General features: G+C 34.6%; 1 protein-coding gene across 2 annotated transcripts in view; it reads left to right on the top strand.

The window, feature by feature from the left end:
- The window catches only part of per (period circadian regulator), a 56,029-nt gene that overhangs the window by 34,048 nt on the left and 433 nt on the right, over positions 1 to 21,548 (top strand). Inside the window, exons 14-22 of one of the 2 annotated variants that reach the window (XM_081974122.1) lie at positions 1,488 to 1,779; positions 1,837 to 2,031; positions 2,120 to 2,300; positions 2,500 to 2,663; positions 10,648 to 10,857; positions 14,278 to 14,397; positions 20,906 to 21,085; positions 21,142 to 21,309; positions 21,370 to 21,525. In XM_081974122.1, coding sequence (XP_081830248.1) covers positions 1,488 to 1,779; positions 1,837 to 2,031; positions 2,120 to 2,300; positions 2,500 to 2,663; positions 10,648 to 10,857; positions 14,278 to 14,397; positions 20,906 to 21,085; positions 21,142 to 21,309; positions 21,370 to 21,525 — 1,666 coding nt within the window. The remainder of the gene's footprint in view (positions 1 to 1,487; positions 1,780 to 1,836; positions 2,032 to 2,119; positions 2,301 to 2,499; positions 2,664 to 10,647; positions 10,858 to 14,277; positions 14,398 to 20,905; positions 21,086 to 21,141; positions 21,310 to 21,369; positions 21,526 to 21,548) is intronic. The other variant, XM_081974124.1, reaches the window with a different exon arrangement.

Below are 21,548 nucleotides of genomic sequence, written 5' to 3'. Positions count from 1 at the left end.
TTGAAAAGTTAATCTTCAAGTCAATTTTCATGAATCTGATGTCAATATCCTGTATTTAAGACTAAAATATTGAAATGTAATTTCAAATTATGAAAACTTACTTCAAATGCAAATTTTAAGCTTTTGATGTCACTTTTTGGTGTCCAAGTCAATTTTCAAGGTTGAAATGTGTTAATTTGTAGTCACAAATTCTAGATAAAGTAGTTTTTCATGGCTACAATTCAATTTTTCACTACTAAAGTTTTTCAACTTATCTGAAAACTATACTGACTACAAAGACAGTTTTTAAGCCTTTCAAGTCAATTTTCACAGTTTCCAAGTCAATTGTCAAGGCTAAAGTCTTTCAATTTTTCTGAAAACTGTGAAAACTGCATACAAAGACAATTTTTAAGCCTCTCAAGTCAATTTTCACCGTTTCAAAGTAAATTTACTGGTTAATAAGTCAATTTTCTAAACTAAAGGTTTTCAATTTGTCTGGAAACTATGAAAACTGGCTACAAAAACATTTTTGAATCTTCCTAGTTCAATTTTCACCGTTTTCAAGACAATTCTTAAGTTGGGTTGGGTTGGTTTTGGGTATTTGAACGTAATAACTCAATTATCTCGTAAACAAAGTTTCAAATCAGAATTTTATAAAAGATTCTTATTTTGTTAAATTGAACAAGTAAAGTAAAAAAAATTTAATTTTTTGAAAACTAAGGATAAGATAGATTATTTCTTTCCTATCAATTTTGACCAATCACTATCAAGAATTAGTATAACAAATGTAAATTTTAAGTGGAAAAATCACTTGACAACTGTCAACTTAGCTGTCAGCAGTTTTTCCGGAAAAAAATATCGAAAAAATTTCACACTCCTCACAGCAACATAAAGAATAGTGTTACCCTTTCTAGCTTGAAAGTTATTGTTCTTATTAATTATTGTTCTTATTGTTTTAATTAAAACAAAATGTTTACTTAACTCAGGAAATAATCTTACCAAATATCCCTCGTGCATCTAATTTTTCCTGTGGAAAAATTGGAATACTCGTTTCTAAGTAGTTTGTTTTAACAAATAGCATGAGCGAGAGTGGTTTTAAATCCTCGTCTTCGACTCGGATGATTTTTAAAACCACTCTCGCTCATGCTATTTGTTAAAACAAATTACTTAGAAACTCGTTTTTCCGAATTTTTCCGGAAAAATTAAATGCACTAGGGATATTACCCCCGAAAAATTAACACACAGAGACAGTTTCGACAAACGTCATTAACATCACCTAATGTATTTGTTCCAAATTTGATTAAAATTGCTCCAGCTGTCTGACAGTTATGACAAGAAACCGATTTTATAAACTGAACTTTTATGGACTTTTTTTTCCTTGAGAAGCATTTTTTTATGAAAATGACATAATGTATGTTAACTTATTTTTTGATGGGCTATCGAATGGTGAATTATTGACATTTAAAACTGGACCACCCTATATTAACAAAACGATCGTAATTTTTTAGAAAATGCCTGTCACCACTTCAAAACAGTGGAGCGTCCGTTTGCGGCAGTGCTGAAAACCTAAGTTCCGGCAGCAATCCAAATTTAGAAAGCGGCACTACAAGTGGTACCAACACATCAAACGACGAGTTTAAACCCACTCAACTGACCGCATCTGTACTAGTTCGACATAACGAGGTCATGGAAAAAATCATGATCCAACGGCATAAAAAAGAACGGTCGCATATTAAAGACCGCGAAACTAAAAAGAAGTTAAAGAAACACACCAATGATGTTTTTGGAGATAGAAATGAAGTAAATTAGTTGTTTTGGTTTTTGTTTTGTTGCGTAACGAATTTTGTGGCTTTACAGCAATATCATGGTGTAAAACGAAGTGTATCTCATTCTTGGGAAGAAGACTGTCATAAAATATCCAAACATGACCATCAAAATGTTGCAACTAACGAAAGTGGAATTAATAATAATCAAACTTGTAATTCTAATGGGAAAATTAATCTGGATTTACCTACAACATCGGTTAATGTAACTGGAAATATGCTTCACACTGTAAGTTTTTCTATTAGTTTAAATATTTTGCTACAAAAGTGTCCTTGTAAACATGAAAAATTGTTAAACACCATCTTAACACTGGTAGAATGGTATGTGGACTCCATTTACTATACCCGTGACAACTCCAGCTCCTCAATTGCCTACCCCCATATCAATTGCAGCCAATACCTCATACAATACAAATATGTTGCCTATTTATTATGTTCCGACGCTAGTGCAGCCACGAGTTGCACCTAATAACGCTGAACAAAATCACAAATATCAAGGTAAGTTTTAAATTTAAAAACCGACTGCAAACTGATATTACATCAGGTGGTGAAATGAGTCAGAAAATGCCCACCATACTAATTTTCATATATTAGCTTAGATTTGGTTCATGATTCTGAACTGTTAGAAAACCAGTTTAGAACCAAAACCTAAAACAAAGCAAATTGAGTCCAATTTAATCAGAAATTGTTCTCTTAGTTCAATACATACCAGCTGGACTTGTATGCAACTACAATCCAGTATTTCTACAGCAACCAATTTTATACCCGACTATGCCGTTAGTGTCTTTACCACAACATAATTCGACTTCATCTAGATGTCCTAATGGACCGCACTTAGAGCCTAACGGATTACAAACTTATGTAAGTTTTTTTTTAGAAAATGCATTTAAAAAATATTCATCAACTGTAAATAATATCACGTATGGTTAATAAGGTACAGTGTCTGTCTACAGTGGCAACAGTTTTAGATAATCCGTGATAACGTTTTGCCTTTTCTACACCATTTACACATGTAGTTTAGAAAGCGTCAGTTGAATTTTAGAAACCATAAGATGGATTTAAAAAATATCACTTGTATTTCAGAAAAGGTACTTTCAATTTTAGAATAATAACTTTGATTTTTGAAATTGCAATTTGTATTTCAGATTAGTCACTTGTATTATACAGTGTGACCCATTTAGAATGGAAACACCCCTATAAAATTTTAGGTTATTAACCGATTTCAATGATTTTTTTTTTGAAATAATTAGGAATGAAATGTCTATTACGGGAGAAAATGTTAAATATTTATTTCAGCTTTCAGGTCATATTACGATACTTTTTCTTGATAGAAAATGGAGAATTTTTATTAGCGATTTTTTTATTGAAAAAATTACTACGCCACTGGATCTATAGTGCTTTCAAATAGCTGTGACCAAAATTTTTTTTTTTTTTTTTCGCTAATAAAAATTCTCCATTTTCTATCAAGAAAAAGTATCATAATATGACCTGAAAACTGAAATAAATATTTAAAATTTTCTCCCGTAATAGACATTTCATTCCTAATTATTTTAAAAAAAAAATCATTGAAATCGGTTAATAACCTAAAATTTTATAGGGGTGTTTCCATTTTAAATGGGTCACACTGTAGAAAAGGGCAGTTGGATTTTAGACGTGGTCATTTGTAATAAAGTTGAGCAAAAAAAGTAAAAAAAAGTAAATAAGTAAAAAAAGTAAATAGTTTAACGAATATTTTTAATAACATTGTGGTTTAAGCAGTTCAATGAAAAATCGATTTATCTCAAAAACCGTTTATTTTATCGAAATAAAGGAAGAGTACAATTCTTCGATAAAAATATCAAGTAGTATCGAGTATCCATTAATGGCGTTTGCAGCTGAAAATAATGACAGCTGTCAAAGTTTAAGCAAATTGTGTCTTAGGTCCAGTTAGTTCCTGCCTTTCGAAGACGAGATACCTGGTTTTCATGTCAAATAGAAGGTCTCTTTCGATAAGATATTAAACCCAATAATCATTACAATATACAAAGTGTTTCAAAAGTTACGGCCAAAAACGTTAATTGGAAGGCAGTTCTTTGGGGCTCAATATTTCCCTTAAGTGACTTTTAAAAAAATATACAGGGTAATTCAAATTCGACCCTCACCATTGGGATCTCAGAAACCATAAGAGATACGAGAAAGTTTAAATTGGGGCAAAGTTGCGCAATTTAAAGCTCAACTAAATGCTGTTTTAAAAATTTTGATTTTCCGAGTACTTCCGAAGATATCCGAAAAAAACTGAAAATTAGTTTTTTTGTTTTTATTTATTTCTAACCTTATTTGAAGAGATATCCCAAAACTAAAAGCATCTTTTCATTGCCACTTTTTCCTAGCTATTCGATGATGGATTCAAATTTGCCACACGACGTTTCGTTTTTTGTCAGTCATCATCAACTTTCTTTTTTCTTATGGACGCCATATTGGATTTTTAGCCTACCAAATAGTACGTTTTATTCTGATTTTAGTGATGTATAATAACTTATAATTTGCTTCATAAATAACAAAATAATTCCATAAAAACTAATTTTACCTTAGTTAGCTTTGAGTTAATGAGACGTTTTATGAAGATTACTTGGTAGTACTTGTCACACGCAATTGGCCTGAACATGCTTAGTTACAAAGGTGTACACGTGACTTAAACCGGTTTATTCACTCGAAAAGCTTAGGCCACTCGCTACGCTGGTGGACCTAGTTGTTCTTTTCGTGAATAAAAAATGGTTTAAGACAAGTTGTTGTATAAATAACTATTAAACCACTCTGAATGACATTCGCCTATTTACAGATGTAAACAAACAAACATCAATGTTACATCTACGGGGCGCGGTGCAAATTGAATAGAAATTGTAATTTTAGATTTTTTTTAATATAAGAAGTCGAAATTTAATAAAATACTATAAAACACGTGACTTAAACCGGTTTATTCACTCGAATAAATATGAATGAATAAAAAATGGTTTAAGTCACTTGCCTTATAAATAACTATAAACTTGCACTTAACATAAAAAATTTAAATTTGGCAAAAAATAAAGTTCCTGAAATGATGATATTTCTCTTGGAAACATAAATGAGCTGTTTAAGTTAGAGATAATGCTGACAAATCTCTTTTTCTGAATAACCTAAATAGTTCCGCAATGCTTGTATAATAATAATTTTATAACATTTTCTGTGGGGGTTTCATTTCTAGATACATTTTTAACTAATATTGATTTGCTGTAATGATCGTCCGAATTATCGTGTTTGACAAGTACTGTCAAATAATGATATTTCACAAAACGGCTTATTAACTCAAAGCCAATAACTAAAGTAAAATTAGTTTTTATTGAATTATTTTGTCATTTATCAAGCAAATCATAAGTTATTATACATCATTCAAATCAGAATAAAACGTACTATTTGGTGGGCTAAAAATCCAATATGGCGTCCATAAGAAAAAAGAAAGTTGATGATGACTGACAAAAAACGAAACGTCGTGTGGCAAATTTGAATCCGTCATCGAATAGCTAGGAAAAAGTGGCAATAAAAAGATGCTTTTAGTTTTGGGATATCTCTTCAAATAAGGTTAGAAATAAATAAAAACAAAAAATCTAATTTTCATTTTTTTTCGGATATCTTCGGAAGTACTCGGAAAATCAAAATTTTTAAAACAGCATTTGGTTGAGCTTTAAATTGCGGAACTTTGCCCCAATTTAAATTTTCTCGTATCTCTTATGGTTTCTAAGATCCCAATGGTGAGGGTCGAATTTGAATTACCCTGTATATGAACAAATCGTATTATTTTGACCTCCCCTGCATGCCCCCGAGAGATTGTCATATAGTTATGGGACACCCTGTATATTATATATGAATTAATAGTCCCGATGGGCGGGTTGTTTTGCTTAAAGTGACATTAAAAAAAAACAATAAACTAATAACCACATAGATACACAAAAAAATCTGAAATTGAAATAACGCGTTCTAAAATACAAGTGACCTTTTCTGAAATACAAGTGACAAATCTGAAATACAACTTACGTTTTCTAAAACAAAATGTACGATAATGAAATTCAAGTTATAGATTCTGAAATCCAACTTATATTTCTAAAATTCAAGTGATATTTTCTAAACTACATGTGTAAATGGTGTAGAAAGATTGGTTTACTTCTTATGTTTCTTGTACAGATTGTCCAACAAGTCTGCTTATATTATTCTGAAAGTTTTCATATTATTATATCGTCAGAGTAAAATAGGCCTTAAACGTTAGAGGGTCAACTTAATGGAAACGTAAATCCTGTATACAGGGTGTCACAAATTTGTGTCTAAGTATGGGGGGGATCTCAAAAACGGTAAGAGATACAGAGTTCGTTAAATGGAAGCAAAGTTGCCCAATTTGGAGTTCAATCTTATGTCGTTTTAACATCCGATCACTTTCGCAAATATCCGAAAAAATGTTTTATTTTATGAAATATTTTAAATTTATTGACACTTTGTCATTGCAACACTTTTTTCCCTCTAAAACCTGGCATGGTCACATTTGTCTTAAATTGAAATTATTATTATTAAATTTGAATTATCTCATCAAATAAGCTTACAATAAAAGGAAAAAACGTTTTTCTGGAAGTAATCGGATTTTTTTTAATTTTAAAACGCCTTAAGCATCATTCACATAAACTTTATGGCTGTTGCAACGGTAAGGTATGTGTACTAATAGTAATATGTATTTATTTAGCATAATAGCTATCCAATAAACCACTTAAAAAGTATACTAATGCAAAAAAAATGACTTATACAAAACACAGATAGAAAAAATACATTTATAAGTAAAACCGTCACTAAACACTACACTGCTCTAAAATATGTCTTCTGATCATTATCTTAAAACTACACAGTTGATCACAGTCCCTATTTTTTTGTGGCAACATGTTGAATTTATACAATCCCTTATACAACACAGAATTCAACATTTGACTAGAACGACATTTTTCCATCAGTACAAAATTTGAACAAACTATTAATTAGACACATCAGACATCAACAAATTATTTTTTATTTTAAATACAAACACATACACACTAAAATCAATTTTTTGCTTTACAGACAAAAAGTTTAAAACATTGAGCATAGTTTCGATCGGAGTATAACGGTTACATTTCAGAATAGTTCTCATTGCTCGGTTTTGGATTTTCTGGATCTGGTCAATTTTAAACGCTGGCAAGTTATACAGTATGGAGGAACAGAATTCGAGATGAGGAGCAGCTATCGTGATATACAATAACAATTTTGTAGCGAGTGATAACTGATGTCCTATTCTTGCAATAAAACTTACTTTTTTTTGCGAATTTTCGAGTAACATAATCGGCATGTGCGTAAAAGTTAAGTTGAGAATCAAATGTTATTCCTAAGTATTTAATCTGGTTGGTATGATCAATTTTTCTGTTGTCAATTACTATATTTAAATCCTCAAAATTTACGTTTTTTAGACTATGACTTTTGCCAAAAATGCAAAACTTTGATTTTTCAATATTTACACTCAATTTATTATTGCAAAACCATTTGAATAATTTGGCCAGATCATCATTCACAGTACGCTGCATAACACCCAGATCTCCTCTAGTCAAATATAACATGGTATCATCCGCAAACATATCTATTTTACATCCACTTACTGTACAAACAATAAAAATAACAAGGGACCCAAAACTGTTCGCTGCGGAACTGCATTCAAAACATTTAATGCGTCAGATATGCTGTCCTTAAATTTAACCCTTTGCTGTCTATTAACTAAATACGAATTAAACCACCTCAAAACGTCACCCTTAATGCCCATGTTGTCGAGCTTACGCAACAATATTTCCCTATTAACGGTCTCGAAAGCCCTTTTTTAAAGTCTAGAAATACAGCCATAACAAAATTACCCTTATCTATCTCTCTCTTAAAAATATCACACAAGTTAATAACTACAGTTAGAGTAGGTACATGTATACTGTGGAATTAATAACTTAATAATAATACACGTTAATACAAGCAACCAATAAGGAGAGCCATTTCAGACGTTTGACAGTTGCGTATTTTTGTTTTCAATTAACTGTTCAAAATTCTAAAATTTGAAAAAAATGCTTTTTTGTATTTTTTTATGAATGTATGTTCAGTTTGCACCTAATTATCTTTTTTGAAACAAATAGTCGAAGTCTAGACGATGGTTACTATTATTAGTATGACATTTATGTCTTGTGTTTCTGAAATCCTAACCTGATTCCTATTTTCTAATTTTAATTTTGAGTTAATATTGTGAATGATGTCATTTGTCTACTTCTTGCAGTGCACTTGCCATTAACAGTACAAATGCACTGCATGTTATGTGAATGTTACTTTAAGATTGAACTCCAAATTTTGCAACTTTGCCTCCATTTAACCAACTCTGTATCTCTTTTCCGAAATTGTGGCACCCTGTATACAGGGTTAGTCCCCCAAACCGTTCATTAAATGTTTATCAGGATCAAATGTTGATAGAAATTGGAAATTTTGGAAGTAAGACAGATTTAGCTGCGTGCTATATTTTAAAAATATTTTCATATTTCTGTCACTTCCAGTTTAACCAGAAGTAGATGTCAACTTGGTTATTTTAAATGGAACACCCTGTATATTACTATATCTTTGAATAGTCCTATCGATTTCAAATATTTTTGATGTACGGTTTTCGAAATATTGACGTTGATAAATGATGAAAAATATTTGAAATCGATAGGACTATTCAAAAATACAATAATATACAGAGGGATCCAGTTAAAATAAGCAAGTTGACGTCAACTTCTGGTTAAACCGGAGTAGAAAAATATTTTTAAAACATAATGTGTGTTGTGTGTACAGTGTATTTAAAAAGAAGTACATTTTATAGTTTTATTTGAGGAAACTATAGAAAATTTAAAGTTTATATAAATAAAAAACTAGTTTCCATCTGGAATAGTGAATTTTTTGGGATCAGTTTCAAACCCTTCGGTCCAATAAAAACAACGGATTTTAATGCGGTTTGATTCATTGGCTTTTGGCTGATGAAAAAAACTTTTACTTTAATGCACCATAACTATACTGTATAGGGTATAAAGGAAGCGCATACAGAAAAGTTAAATTTGAAAATAGTTTAATTAACCTAAATTAACCAATAATTTTATTTCGATTTTGTTCTAACATAAAGAAGTAGTGTGATTTAGGTCGATATGTCGCGAAGTTTGTGAGCGTTTAAATAGCTTCATGTTTGATAGGCCCATATACAGGATGTCCAAAGATAGTCAAGGTAACAAAAACACTTTTTTCAACTTACAGTACCAGTATAATTATTTTTGAATGTGGTTACTTGTTTAGGTTAATATCTCGAAAACTCTACGTGTGTAAGAAAAACACACACAACTCAGGGGGTTCTTGCTCTTAATAACGTGTATGGGCCCGTAACGCCCCGCGAGTGTCCTTTTTAAAGTCTGCAAGACTGCTGGGACATAACTCATGTCTTTGAGTAACAACACTCGCTTTGCTCATATCGCCTAAGAGTAGACAGGACAGTTCATAAGAACATGTCATGAGTACTGTTTGCTATTTCCTACAGAAAACTAGAGACACAATTTGGATTCCGCAAAAGACTTGGCACACTAGAGGCGCTTTTTATTGGGACTAAGGTTCTTTTCCAGAGCTGTTTCGATATAAACCAAGAGGTTGTTACATCGACAAGGTGAAACTTGAGTAACATTGACTCTGACAAGAGTAGAAGAATAACTAATAATATCTACTGGGAAAAAAAATCTAATGCAATGGTAGAAAAGCAACAAATAGAAGAAATGGAGATTCTCCGTAGTGTGAGACAAGGTTGCATTCTATCACCGCTTCTATTTAACCTCTAGAGCGTTATTAGAGAAAGCCTAGAATATGAATTAGTGGGAATAGTTATAAATGGAGAAGACTCACAAAACCTTTAAGAAAATCAAATGACCTATGTAAGGAACTTAATGGATTGGTTTAATTGTAGCAATGTACAACTGTTCAGAGCTGCAGTCAATAAGGTCCGGATTGCTGTGATGATAGCAAACCTTCTCTTATGAGTAGATAAGAAGAAGCAGCTTCAAGACTTGACATCCATGAAGATGACCCAAAATCTGACCTTTTTAAAACCCTGTGTCCCTTAGAGATTGATTTTCCAACACGCGGATGAATCAGCAGTGTCTACAAAGTACAAAAGGATGGTAACACAGCCGCTTTAATGGTTTGTTCAGTAGTGCTCACAATCTTTCAATGATTCCAGCGGAAAACTTCTTCGTACCTAACACTTTGTTTGCACACGCTTTATTCCCATCTTTTATAGTGTTATAGTGCATTAAAGTAAAAGTTTTTCTTGTCGGTCAAAATCCAATTAATCATGCCTCATGACGTTCGTTGTTTTCCGATAATCAGCAGTTAAAATGTAATAAATCCTGTCAGTTTCCAACCAGTCAGTTTAAACTTTGTGCAAAGAAGAACATTATTGACCTACTAATATTCTAGTATGTAGAAAGAGGATGTGTTCTTGATTATTTTACATAAAAAAGATAGAATGAACCGTTTTAAAGTAATCTTATGGAATTACCTACCACTACAGTAAACCAGAAAATAGTTTTGTAGATGTTTAGTAGGAGTTTGACGCCGTTTTCCTATTCGATGAATTTGATTTGACGCACGTTGGCAGTGGCGTAAAATTTAGTCTTTTTTTACAGCATTTTTTTAAAAATCAGAGAGACACCAAGTTGATGTCTATTGTATAGTTACGCCAAGGGAAGAATTACCGTTTAATAACGCTAAATCCTCTTTTTAGCTTAATTCTAGTCGGCCAGGCTTTAACGGCTCCACTCAAAGCGGTAACGAAAACCTTCTGCAAACCGACCAATACCGTCAGTTTGACAACACTCGGAGTGGGTCAAACATGATGACGACATGCGACAGGCCTTCCTCACAAGCAACGTCTGTGAAGGCCGAACCCGGAAGTCGTATAGGTTCAATCGCTTCCGCTAGTGTGGTCAACAAGGTGATCTTAAAATTTTATCAATTTAATTAATTGACGTGTATGTCTTATTCATAAAGCAGTTTTGAGGCATATTTGTCATTTACTCACAAGTGTCAACTGTTGTCACACTGTCAACAGTTCAAGATCAAGATCAAGATCAATATTTTGCTAGTTGTCTTAGTATTTACAATTTGGCCGTACAGGTTACTGTCTTTTGATAAATGTCTAGTTTAAGATTCAGGCAGTTGATATTTAAGTAGGCAAGTAACAACCTGAGATTCAATAAAATGTCATTTTGCTATTTGCCATTTGTCCAGCTCTAAACGGGTCATAATATGCAACCTTCATAAGTTTATGAGATACAGGATGATACAAATGATATAGTATACTTAGATGATAGATACAAGATGATGTAGTTGATGACGCACGGGTAAACTGGCTTCGCAAGGACTGTATTTTATGTTAAAAGCAGAAAGTCTTTGCAACAGAAACTGCTCTTTTCGTGTTGACCGAAAACATCCAAGAAACACTTGAGCACAAAGAAATGCGCCTTCTTAGACATAGAGGGAGCATTCGATAACACCTCTCACGAGGCAATCAAAACGGCCCTGACAAACAAGGGAATAGACAGAATGACATCCAGGTGGATGTGCCAAATGCTGACTACAAGAACCGCTGAAAGAAACGTGGGCAGGAACAACTTTCATATCAGCACAAATCGAGGATGTCCACAAGGAGGGGTCCTATCACCCTTAATGTGGAGTCTGGTAGTACGAACTTCTCGGAATTCTTACCGGGAAAGGCAAATTCGATGAAACCCTCTGTGATCTCATAGAAAGGGAGCTAAAGACCACCAGAAGATGGTGTTTATCAGTGGGATTGAGAATCAACTCATCCAAAACCACAGTGGTACCTTTCACCAGGAGAACAAGACTTTAGCAGTTGAGAAGTATCCGCCTCAACGGCAAAAACTTGAATGGCGGCAAGAGGTTAAGTATCTAAAACTTACCCTAGACTCAAAACTTATCTGGAACCGCCACGTAGAAAAGATTGCCAGCAAGACAAGGTCATCACTGATGGTGTGCAGGAACATTGCGGGAAAGACCTGGGGTTGTAACCCATTAATACTGCGATGGATGTTTACCATGATAGTGAACCCTATGATCACATAAGGCGCATAAAACCGAAGTTGTCACAACAAGGAAAACATTAGAGAAGGTGCAGAGACTTGCTTGTCTTTGCATAACGGGAACAATGATATCGACTCCCACGGCAGCACTAGAGGTAATTCTCGACCTCACACCGCTCCACATCATGGTGAGAAGAACTGCTTGGGGAGCACATCTCAGGTTGGATAAGGCCGGATTTAAAAGGAGAGCACACAGTGCAAGGGACTCACTGCCTACTGGCAGTGCAGACCTTGCCGATCTCCCAACCGACGAAATCATCAGGAAGTTTAGTTTCGAAAAACAATTTTGAACCGAACTGAGCACCAAGAGAGATTGGAGCAGAGAATCAATTCAAACATTGGGAAAAAATACCATAATATGATGACTGGAGCAGGAGTCCACGAGCCTCGCACCAAATACTCCGAACCCATGGGCCAGTTCCCTAGCATTTTTCAAACGGAAATTCACGCCATAGAAAGGTGTATTCAGTTTAACCTCGACAGGAAATACCGGAACAAGGAAATTGCGATCCTTTCCGATAGCCAAGCAGCCATCAAAGCGTTGAGCTCATCTAACATCAACTCGATGATGGTTCTGGAGTGCATAGGAAAGCTCAATAATCTAGAAAGGAACAACAAGGTAACCCTCCTCTGGGTTCCGGGGCACGTCGGAGTAGAGGGTAACGAACAAGCAGATACTCAAGCAAAGGAGCATCAGCGCCACTGATCGGGCCAGAACCATTCTGCGGCCTTGGAAAAGCCTATGTCCAGGAAGTACTGAATAAAGCTGAAGAAGAACTGAGAGCAACGCACTGGCAAAGACTTCCAGGACCGAGGCAGATCGAAGACACTGATTAACCTCAGCAAAATTAGTCTCAAGGCATTAACGGGGTTTCTAATGGGTCATTGCCGGCTCAGAGAACCCCTTAAGGAAGCTAGGCCTAGAAGAGGACAGTACCTGAAGGTTTTGCGGAGAAGAACCAGAAACACCCCACCACATCTTAGGTAAACTTTGGTAAAATTACCATTGTGTAGATATGTACATTTTTCAATCCTTGGATGACCAATACTATACTGAACCTAATGGAAGAAAGGCGTAAGGTAAAAACCAGAAATTTAGGGGAAAACTAGCTAAGCGAACAATGCAACAACTAAAGAGCAACTACAAGATCAGCGCAAAGACAGGGAAGCTGCCGGCCTCTGGATACCATGGCATTTATCAACAGTAGTCGACGAAAACAATGATATTGAACTAGACCCGGATAGACAAAAACACATATGAGAACTCGAATAATACTAGAATGCCTCCCAATTGAAAAAGCGAACTTGTTTTCAATCCCAACACCAGAAGAAGACTCAATTGCGAGCGAACATTTTAAAATTATCACCAAAGATGCAGTTGGAAAACTGACCTGTCTGTATAACGCTATCTGTGAAAATGGTGAGAAAAGGCAAGAAAATACGAAGACTACAGGAAAATCTTCATGAGGATCATCATTCTTTATGAGGGCAGAGAAATGTATTCTTCAGTAGAGTGTGCGAACTCTACTGAAGTAGGATGAGAGACATGGATTCTTAAGCAGAATGATATAAAGAAACTCAACGCTTTCGAAATGTGGCTTTACAGACGTATATTAAGAATTAGTTAGACAAGTAGAACAACCAATGAAGAAGAATTGACTGAAATAAATACTCGCTCCAACCTAGTCAACATACTTCGGACTCATACATAATGCGCCACAAGAAATAAAATCCAAATAATTATAGAAGCAATATTGAGGGAAAGCGAGGTCCAGGAAGAAAGAAGATATCATGGCTAAGAAACTAACATAAACGCACTACGAAACAGAGAAGAATTTACCATATTGGTCGCCAATCTCAAACGAGACGGCACTTAGGAGGAGGAGAGTTGAACAAGCGCTAAATGCCTCGGAGTGATATTCTATTTAATCTCAGGATGTTACTTATCTGCCTAAACTAGCCAAACACGGGAAATAAACTTGAACTGTTCTGCTAGATACTTACACGACACTTATTAAATTCCAAATCAAATGGCTGTATGTCTAAAATTGCTTTAATACCTACATTATGCAAAGAGTATACTGCCTACTCTCACTCATACCTTATGTAGTAGTATTGATTGATTTTTAGATTAATGGTTTAGGAATATTTTTGCCGATCTGGAATTGCACAAATATACTTTACAAATATTTAAAAAAAAATCTACTGTGGGTTAGGAAATAAACTATTTAGCAAATCATGTTGATTTTTAGGCATTGTCGGAATGTTCTCGTAAGGACTTCGCTTTGCTATCAGTCTGTTCCCCTGGTACTCCGCTGGTCAGCCCTCCTGACGGTGAAACCCAAGCGGAACAATTTAATACAAATACCAAGGTCACTTTTGAGTGTCTTTTATTATCATTAATACCAATTTATTAATCACACGGATCATCAAATCATGTTTTCATTTAGTAGTAGTTGACTGGTTAAACGTATTGTATGCTTGGACTTATTTGTGTTTGCTTGATCTACTTCACTTTCATATACAGGGTGTCTAAAAAGTCTGGAATATTGCAAATATCTCGAAAACTGCTGATTTTATTTTTCTCAAAATTTGCGTCTTGTTATAGTAAATAACAGCGCATGACGTGAGGGTGAAATGAGGTTCGCAAGTATACAGGGTCAGTCACAAAGTATACCAACTTTCTTAATTCAAACCTAACACACTGTATATTACTTCAGATTTTAAGAGTACTTATAAAGGCCAATTCAACGATATACGATTTTTATTTTTTTTTTTGATTTTTTTTTTGTACCTGCCTATAACAATGATAGGTGTAACAATGACAGCTCACGTCAATATAATGTTAAATTAATTGGCAAATTTTCCTATTACTTAAAATGGTGTTTTTGAGTGAGAAGGAAAAGACTGACATCTTAAGTATCCTTCTCACTCAAAAACACCATTTTAAGTAATAGGAAAATTTGCCAATTAATTTAACATTATATTGACGTTAGCTGTCATTGTTACACCTATCATTGTTATAGGCAGGTACAAAAAAAAAAATCAAAAAAAAAAAATCCAAAAAAAAAAAAAAATAAAAAAAAATAAAAATCGTATATCGTTGAATTGACCTTTATAAGTACTCTTAAAATCTGAAGTAATATACAGTGTGTTAGGTTTGAATTAAGAAAGTTGGTATACTTTGTGACTGACCCTGTATACTTGCGAACCTCATTTCACCCTCACGTCATGCGCTGTTATTTACTTTAACAAAACGCAAATTTTGAGAAAAATAAAATCAGCAGTTTTCGAGATATTTGCAATATTCCAGACTTTTTAGACACCCTGTATATGAAGAGTACAGAGGAAAATAAAGTTTACAGACTCAGATTAATTAAATTATTAACTATTTTGTCAATAGTCTTAACAGACCCTAGTAAACTACTATATGAGCAAAAAAACATTCTTCACCATACATAATCATCATCAGAGGATCAGAGTCCTCTCGGAGAGGATTTTGATCGATTTTTATTTAGTTTTTTGATGCATGACTAAAAATGATAACAATTTAATCGTTTTCGACTCAAATAAACTAAACCATCGTCAAATTTAAGTAAAGAACTCTATAAGGTGGGGCTTTTTTAAATTTTTTGTCAAAAGTGTACTCTAATATTTTTGCTCTTGTACTCTTCATATACAGTGCGTTTTTTTTAACGCGCAACATAGGATTTCACGTGTTAAATTTTTAAGCCCATGTTAGACCATGTTATTTTGGAACTACAAGTATAAAACTTGACGGGTGGCTATTTCGTACCCTGAAGCTTAAGTAAATTTACCAATTCGGCCTAAAAAGTGTTAAAAAACTTGCAAAAAATCATCTTTTTTCGAAAAGGTTTTATCGTTTCATACTCCCTGTATGCATTGTTGTTCTTTGTTGTTTTTGATACTGGCACGGCAGGTAGCAGGTAAAATTTGACGTAGAAAGTAAAACAGGGTGATCATTAACTTTATATCAAGAAAGTTAAGAACAAAAGTAGTATTTTTATAAGTGAATTGTTCAAAGTGACCTCCGTTTGAAGCCAAACAGTATATTCCAAACAATCATAAAATGCCCTTTTGACGTTCAAAAGATGTCGGGTCGTGATGCAGTCAAAATAAGTCACTTTACCTGCTACCTGCCCTACCAGTATCAAAAACAACAAGGAACAATAATGCATACAGGGAGTATGAAAGGATAAAATCTTTTCGAAAAAAAATGATTTTTTTCCAGTTTTAAATCACTTTTTAGACCAAATTGGTAGACTTACTTAAGCTTCAGGGTAATAAAGACACACCCGTCAAGTTTTATACTTGTAGTTCCAAAATAACATGGTCTAACATGGGCTTAAAAATTTAACACGTAAAATCCTATGTTGCGCGTTAAAAAAAACGCACTGTATGTGATCGTCTAGTTGTAATATTACTTACTTTGACTTTAACTTTGTGAAAGGTGCTTGTCTGCAGAAAGGCCACATATTCTCCATGTGAAGTGCATTTCTTTATAGGTACCTACATTCTAATAGGCTTGGTTGTGCAGCAATACTTGTAAACTTAAAAACTGTCTATTTAAGTGATTTTTTGTTCAGCCAATTTTCTCTATTAACATATCTAGAAGCTCGAATGGTAGGTTGGAGTAGGTACTTGTTACAGACACATTTCTTCAAATCAGTTTGAAACGTCTCTCATTGATGCAAACTAGAAAAGTTTCTTGAATTTTATTGGCTGCTAGTAAAATGAAGGAAATAATCAGTTTGAAACGTCTCTCATTGGTGCAAACTAGAAAGGTTCCTTAATTTTATTGGTTGCTAGTAAAATGAAGAAAATAATCAGGTTGAAACGGCTCTCATTGGTGCAAACTAGAAAGGTTCCTTGAATTTTATTGGCTGCTAGTAAAATGAAGGAAATAATCAGTTGAAAAAGCCTCTCATTCTTCCAAACTAGAAAGGTTATTTGAATTTTATTGCTTGCTAGTAAAATGAAGGAAATAATCAGTTTGAAACAGCTCTCATTGGTGCAAACTAGAAAGGTTCCTTGAATTTTATTGGTTGCTAGTAAAATGAAGGAAATAATCAGTTTGAAACGTCTCTCATTGTTGCAAACTAGAAAGGTTCCTTAATTTTATTGGTTGCTAGTAAAATGAAGGAAATAATCAGTTTGAAACGTCTCTCATTGGTGCAAACTAGAAAGGTTCCTTGAATTTTATTGGTTGCTAGTAAAATGAAGGAAATAATCAGTTTGAAACGTCTCCCATTGGTGCAAACTAGAACGGTTTGTTAATTTTATTGGTTGCTAGTAAAATGAAGGAAATAATCAGTTTGAAACGTCTCCCATTGGTGCAAACTAGAAAGGTTCCTTAATTTTATTGGTTGCTAGTAAAATGAAGGAAATAATCAGTTTGAAACGTCTCCCATTGGTGCAAACTAGAAAGGTTCCTTAATTTTATTGGTTGCTAGTAAAATGAAGGAAATAATCAGTTTGAAACGTCTCTCATTGGTGCAAACTAGGAAGGTTCGTTAATTTTATTGGCTGCTAGTAAAATGAAGGAAATAATCAGTTTGAAACGGCTCTCATTGGTGCAAACTAGAAAGGTTCCTTGAATTTTATTGGTTGCTAGTAAAATGAAGGAAATAATCAGTTTGAAACGTCTCTCATTGCTGCAAACTAGAAAGGTTACTTGAATTTTATTGGTTGCTAGTAAAATGAAGGAAATAATCAGTTTGAAACGTCTCTTATTGGTGCAAACTAGACAGGTTCCTTGAATTTTATTGGCTGCTAGTAAAATGAGGAAAATAATCAGTTTGAAACGTCTCTTATTGGTGCAAACTAGAAAGGTTCTTTGAATTTCATTGGCTGCTCGTAAAATGAAGGAAATAATCAGTTTGAAACGTCTCTGATTGGTGCAAACTAGAAAGGTTTTCTGAATTTTATTGGTTGCTAGTAAAATGAAGTTAATAATCAGTTTGAAACGGCTCTCATTGGTGCAAACTAGAAAGGTTCCTTGAATTTCATTGGCTGCTCGTAAAATGAAGAAAATAATCAGTTGGAAACAGGTCTCATTGGTGCAAACTAGAAAGGTTACTTGAATTTTATTGGCTGCTAGTGAAATGAAGGAAATAATCAGTTTGAAACGTCTCACGATACTGGACCTCCTGGACGATGATGGTGTGAAAGCTGGTCTTCAGCATCCCAACTGTTTCTGGCTAATGTCCTAACGTAAGAAGAAGTGGGATACGAAGATCCAGCAAGAAGGAGCCCTTTTGAGTTGGTTGAATTCCTGTGAGCCTACCAATGTCTACCAAGTGCGAAAACGGAGGTCGCAGTGAAGAGTAGAGACGATGAAGGAGATAAAAGCAGCTTGAAAATATGTCAAGACCAGTTCGAAGTGAAGCTGGAGGCAATGAAAGCAAGCCAACAACACAAACTAGAAGAAATGCAAGTTGGATGAAATTAAAGCAAACCAGATAACTAAGTCAGGATCAATTTGAAGCCAAATTAGAAGAGATGAAGTCAATTCAAGACCAGAAGCTAGGGTCGCATTTGTTTTAACGTTCCATGGAGCGAGCAGAGCAAGTAGTCAGCAGAGTAGTAGTCAAAACAAATGCAATCTAAATGACATTAAAGGCCAACTAAAGGATCACTTTAAACAAGAAGAAAAGTCAGATATTATGGTTAATGAACTGAAAAGCGAGATGGAAAACTTGGGAGGAAAAGTGACGCATACCATTGAGGAATTTACTGAAAGAATAAGGGGAGTGGAAGAAACTGTCCCGAATTTATTACAAAAGGAATTTGACAAGTTGCATAAGAAGTCACTCAAGTCAACAGTTGCCAGTCCAAATGCTTGTTCGAACATCAAACCTGCAGTTTACGATGGTATAACCTCCTGGCAGATTTACAAGAAGCTGATGCAGACAACTGGACCTCGAGTGACAAAGCCACCGCCTTGGTGTTATCACTCAGGTTTTGCAGACCTTAGATGAAATCCACTATAAAAACTATGACGACTTTATCTAGCACTACAAAATGAAATTTGAAAACATCAAGCACCTGGAGCACGTTTACGAGGCATAGTTATCCAACAGAAGCCAAGAAGCTTTGCAGCAGTACGAAGATGACATCCCAGAGCGTAAGAGGCCTAAAAGATTGTGACACTGAGCAAGCTTTAAGACTAGCCAGGTGCAAAACATGGCCTTGCCTACGCTTTGCAGTTTCTTCTTCTTCTTCTTGAAATAAGCTTTCAGCCTGTTTTTCCAGCTTTAAGGAGTTCATTGCGACGTGGACATCCAGCTATCCCTCCACCTCTTTGGTGGTCTGCCTGGCGGTCTTCTTGAGTCTGCTTTTCCGTCTCTCGCAATTTTAGCAAATTCTATTGTCTTCCATTCTGTTGATGTGTTGATTCCACTCTCGCCAATCTTACAATGTCCTGTATGTCGCAGATTCGTCCTATTTCTTGGTTGGGTACCCCTAAGTATCTGAAGGACATCACCTGTTTTACTATTTCGTCGTTAACAGCTAGTTTGCATCTTCTAGGTTCTTTTGCTACAGCTAGTGATTTTGTCTTGTTTATCGCAATCGAAGTGATGAAGTAGTCTCTGCAGCTCATCTTCGTTTTCTGATATAATTACTGCGTCATCCGCGTAGCACAGCTTTGGAGTTTGAAGCGGTAAAACAAGTGTCACGAAGACATGCAGGAGTGCGCCAAGAATAAGCTGTACACTCTAGTACGAAGACCCATATGACAATCCAGACTCAGTACAGAACAGTCGTAGTGTGCAAATAAAGCCGTTTTCTCGTTCTTTTAAATGCTGGAACCGTGGTGAGAAATAACACATTCGACCTCAATGCGATAAACCGAGAAGAATAGAGAATGAGGAAAGATGGGGAAAAAGAATGCAAAACAATTAAAATTACCGAAAAAAAGCCGTCTACACGATTTTTGTAATAATAAAGAAGGACATATACAACATCAGTGCCTTAAATCAAAAGGAATGGTGAATCAGGGAAGAGGAAGTCTAGCCAATGTGCATCAGAAGCAAAAACTGACCGAAAATCATATTAACAAACTTCACCTATTGTTATTAAGGCAGCGTTATTATTATTAATAAATGCTTATTGATTATTGATTAATTATGTTATTTAGTAATAAATGCCACGGTTTACGGAAGAAATTATCAAATGATTGTCGACACTTGCTAGTGGCTGCCACAGTAAGACCAGACATTATTTCAAATTGTCTCTGAAATGTCAAGATGACCCGCAAAGCTGCTTCTGGTCTTTGAATAATTAAAAATGCACCAAAAAACCTGTCTCAAATCGTTGGATTGTCAAAACAAATGTTAGAAGTCTATCCCGTCAATTTTACTGTCCTTAAAATGTCAAATTAAACCCAGAAAGCTACTTCCTCTTTTTGAATAGTCAAAGTTGCTACCGGAAGCTTATGAATTTTATTTAATTTATTTTTTTGAATTTTCAATTTTTATGTCTGCGTCATCTATGCTTCTCATATCTTAATGGAGTACTTCAATTGATTTATCTGGACCGTTAATATTACCTGGCTCCATCAAGAACGCAGCACTTATTGTTATTTCCTAATTTTACACTAAATCAGATAATATTTCTTTAATGCTTTCTGAATTCGCTGAAAATCACTGTAACGCTTAACGTGTCTTCTAAATCTTTACTTCTAATTGCAGCTGAACATTAAAATGGTTGTGTTTTAGCAAATTATCCTTCTTAAGGGCCTTTTTTCAGACAGCACTTTAACTATTGAATATTTGTCAAAGTCAATGCCTTTTCCACCTTGCATGATTTAAACCAAATTAACCCACCCTAAAAGTAAATAACAATTCATTATTGCAGACTCAGCAGACTTCGGAAGGTGCAAAACACTCGAAACAAAGCAGCCAGTACAGAATCAGTCGAATGGACGAAGAGAGTAGCTGCTACTCTTCATCCTGTTCATCGTTTTTGAAAACTGACACCGGATCAGGATCAAACGACGATTCTACGTCTAATAACAACACAAACAAAACTGATGATGTAAGTTACTTTTTTTTGGAGTTTACTTAGAGGTTTTGACACTATTGCTTTTTAAGGAAATTATGAAAGAACGCCGAAAAACCTATCCGATGAGAAAAAAGGACCCTCCATGGGTTGAATCAGTTTCAGTGTCTCCGAATTTAATTTATAAATATCAAATGGCGGTGAAAAACTTGGACGAAATCTTGCAAATGGATTTGAACACATTGAGAAACACTGAACAGGTGTGTTATTCGTAACAACGCTCGATTGTATATCATATTAATACTTTTATTATTTTTTAGCCCATGATGGTTAACGACCAACTTCACCAGTTATACATAGAAATGGAATTGGAAGGTTTGTCCAAGGCTTTAACACTTGAAGAAGCGATTTCATCTAGCAGCACCAGCAGCGATGATAATCCGAGGAGTAACTCCAATTCTACCAGTCAAAGCAGAGTAAGTTTTCGTACAAAACATCC

This window comes from Ips typographus, linkage group LG2 (assembly GCF_016097725.1).
Source record: "Ips typographus isolate SLU linkage group LG2, UJ_Ityp_2.0, whole genome shotgun sequence".
NCBI lineage: Eukaryota > Metazoa > Arthropoda > Insecta > Coleoptera > Curculionidae > Ips > Ips typographus.
This window is presented reverse-complemented; position numbering and strand designations above follow the sequence as displayed.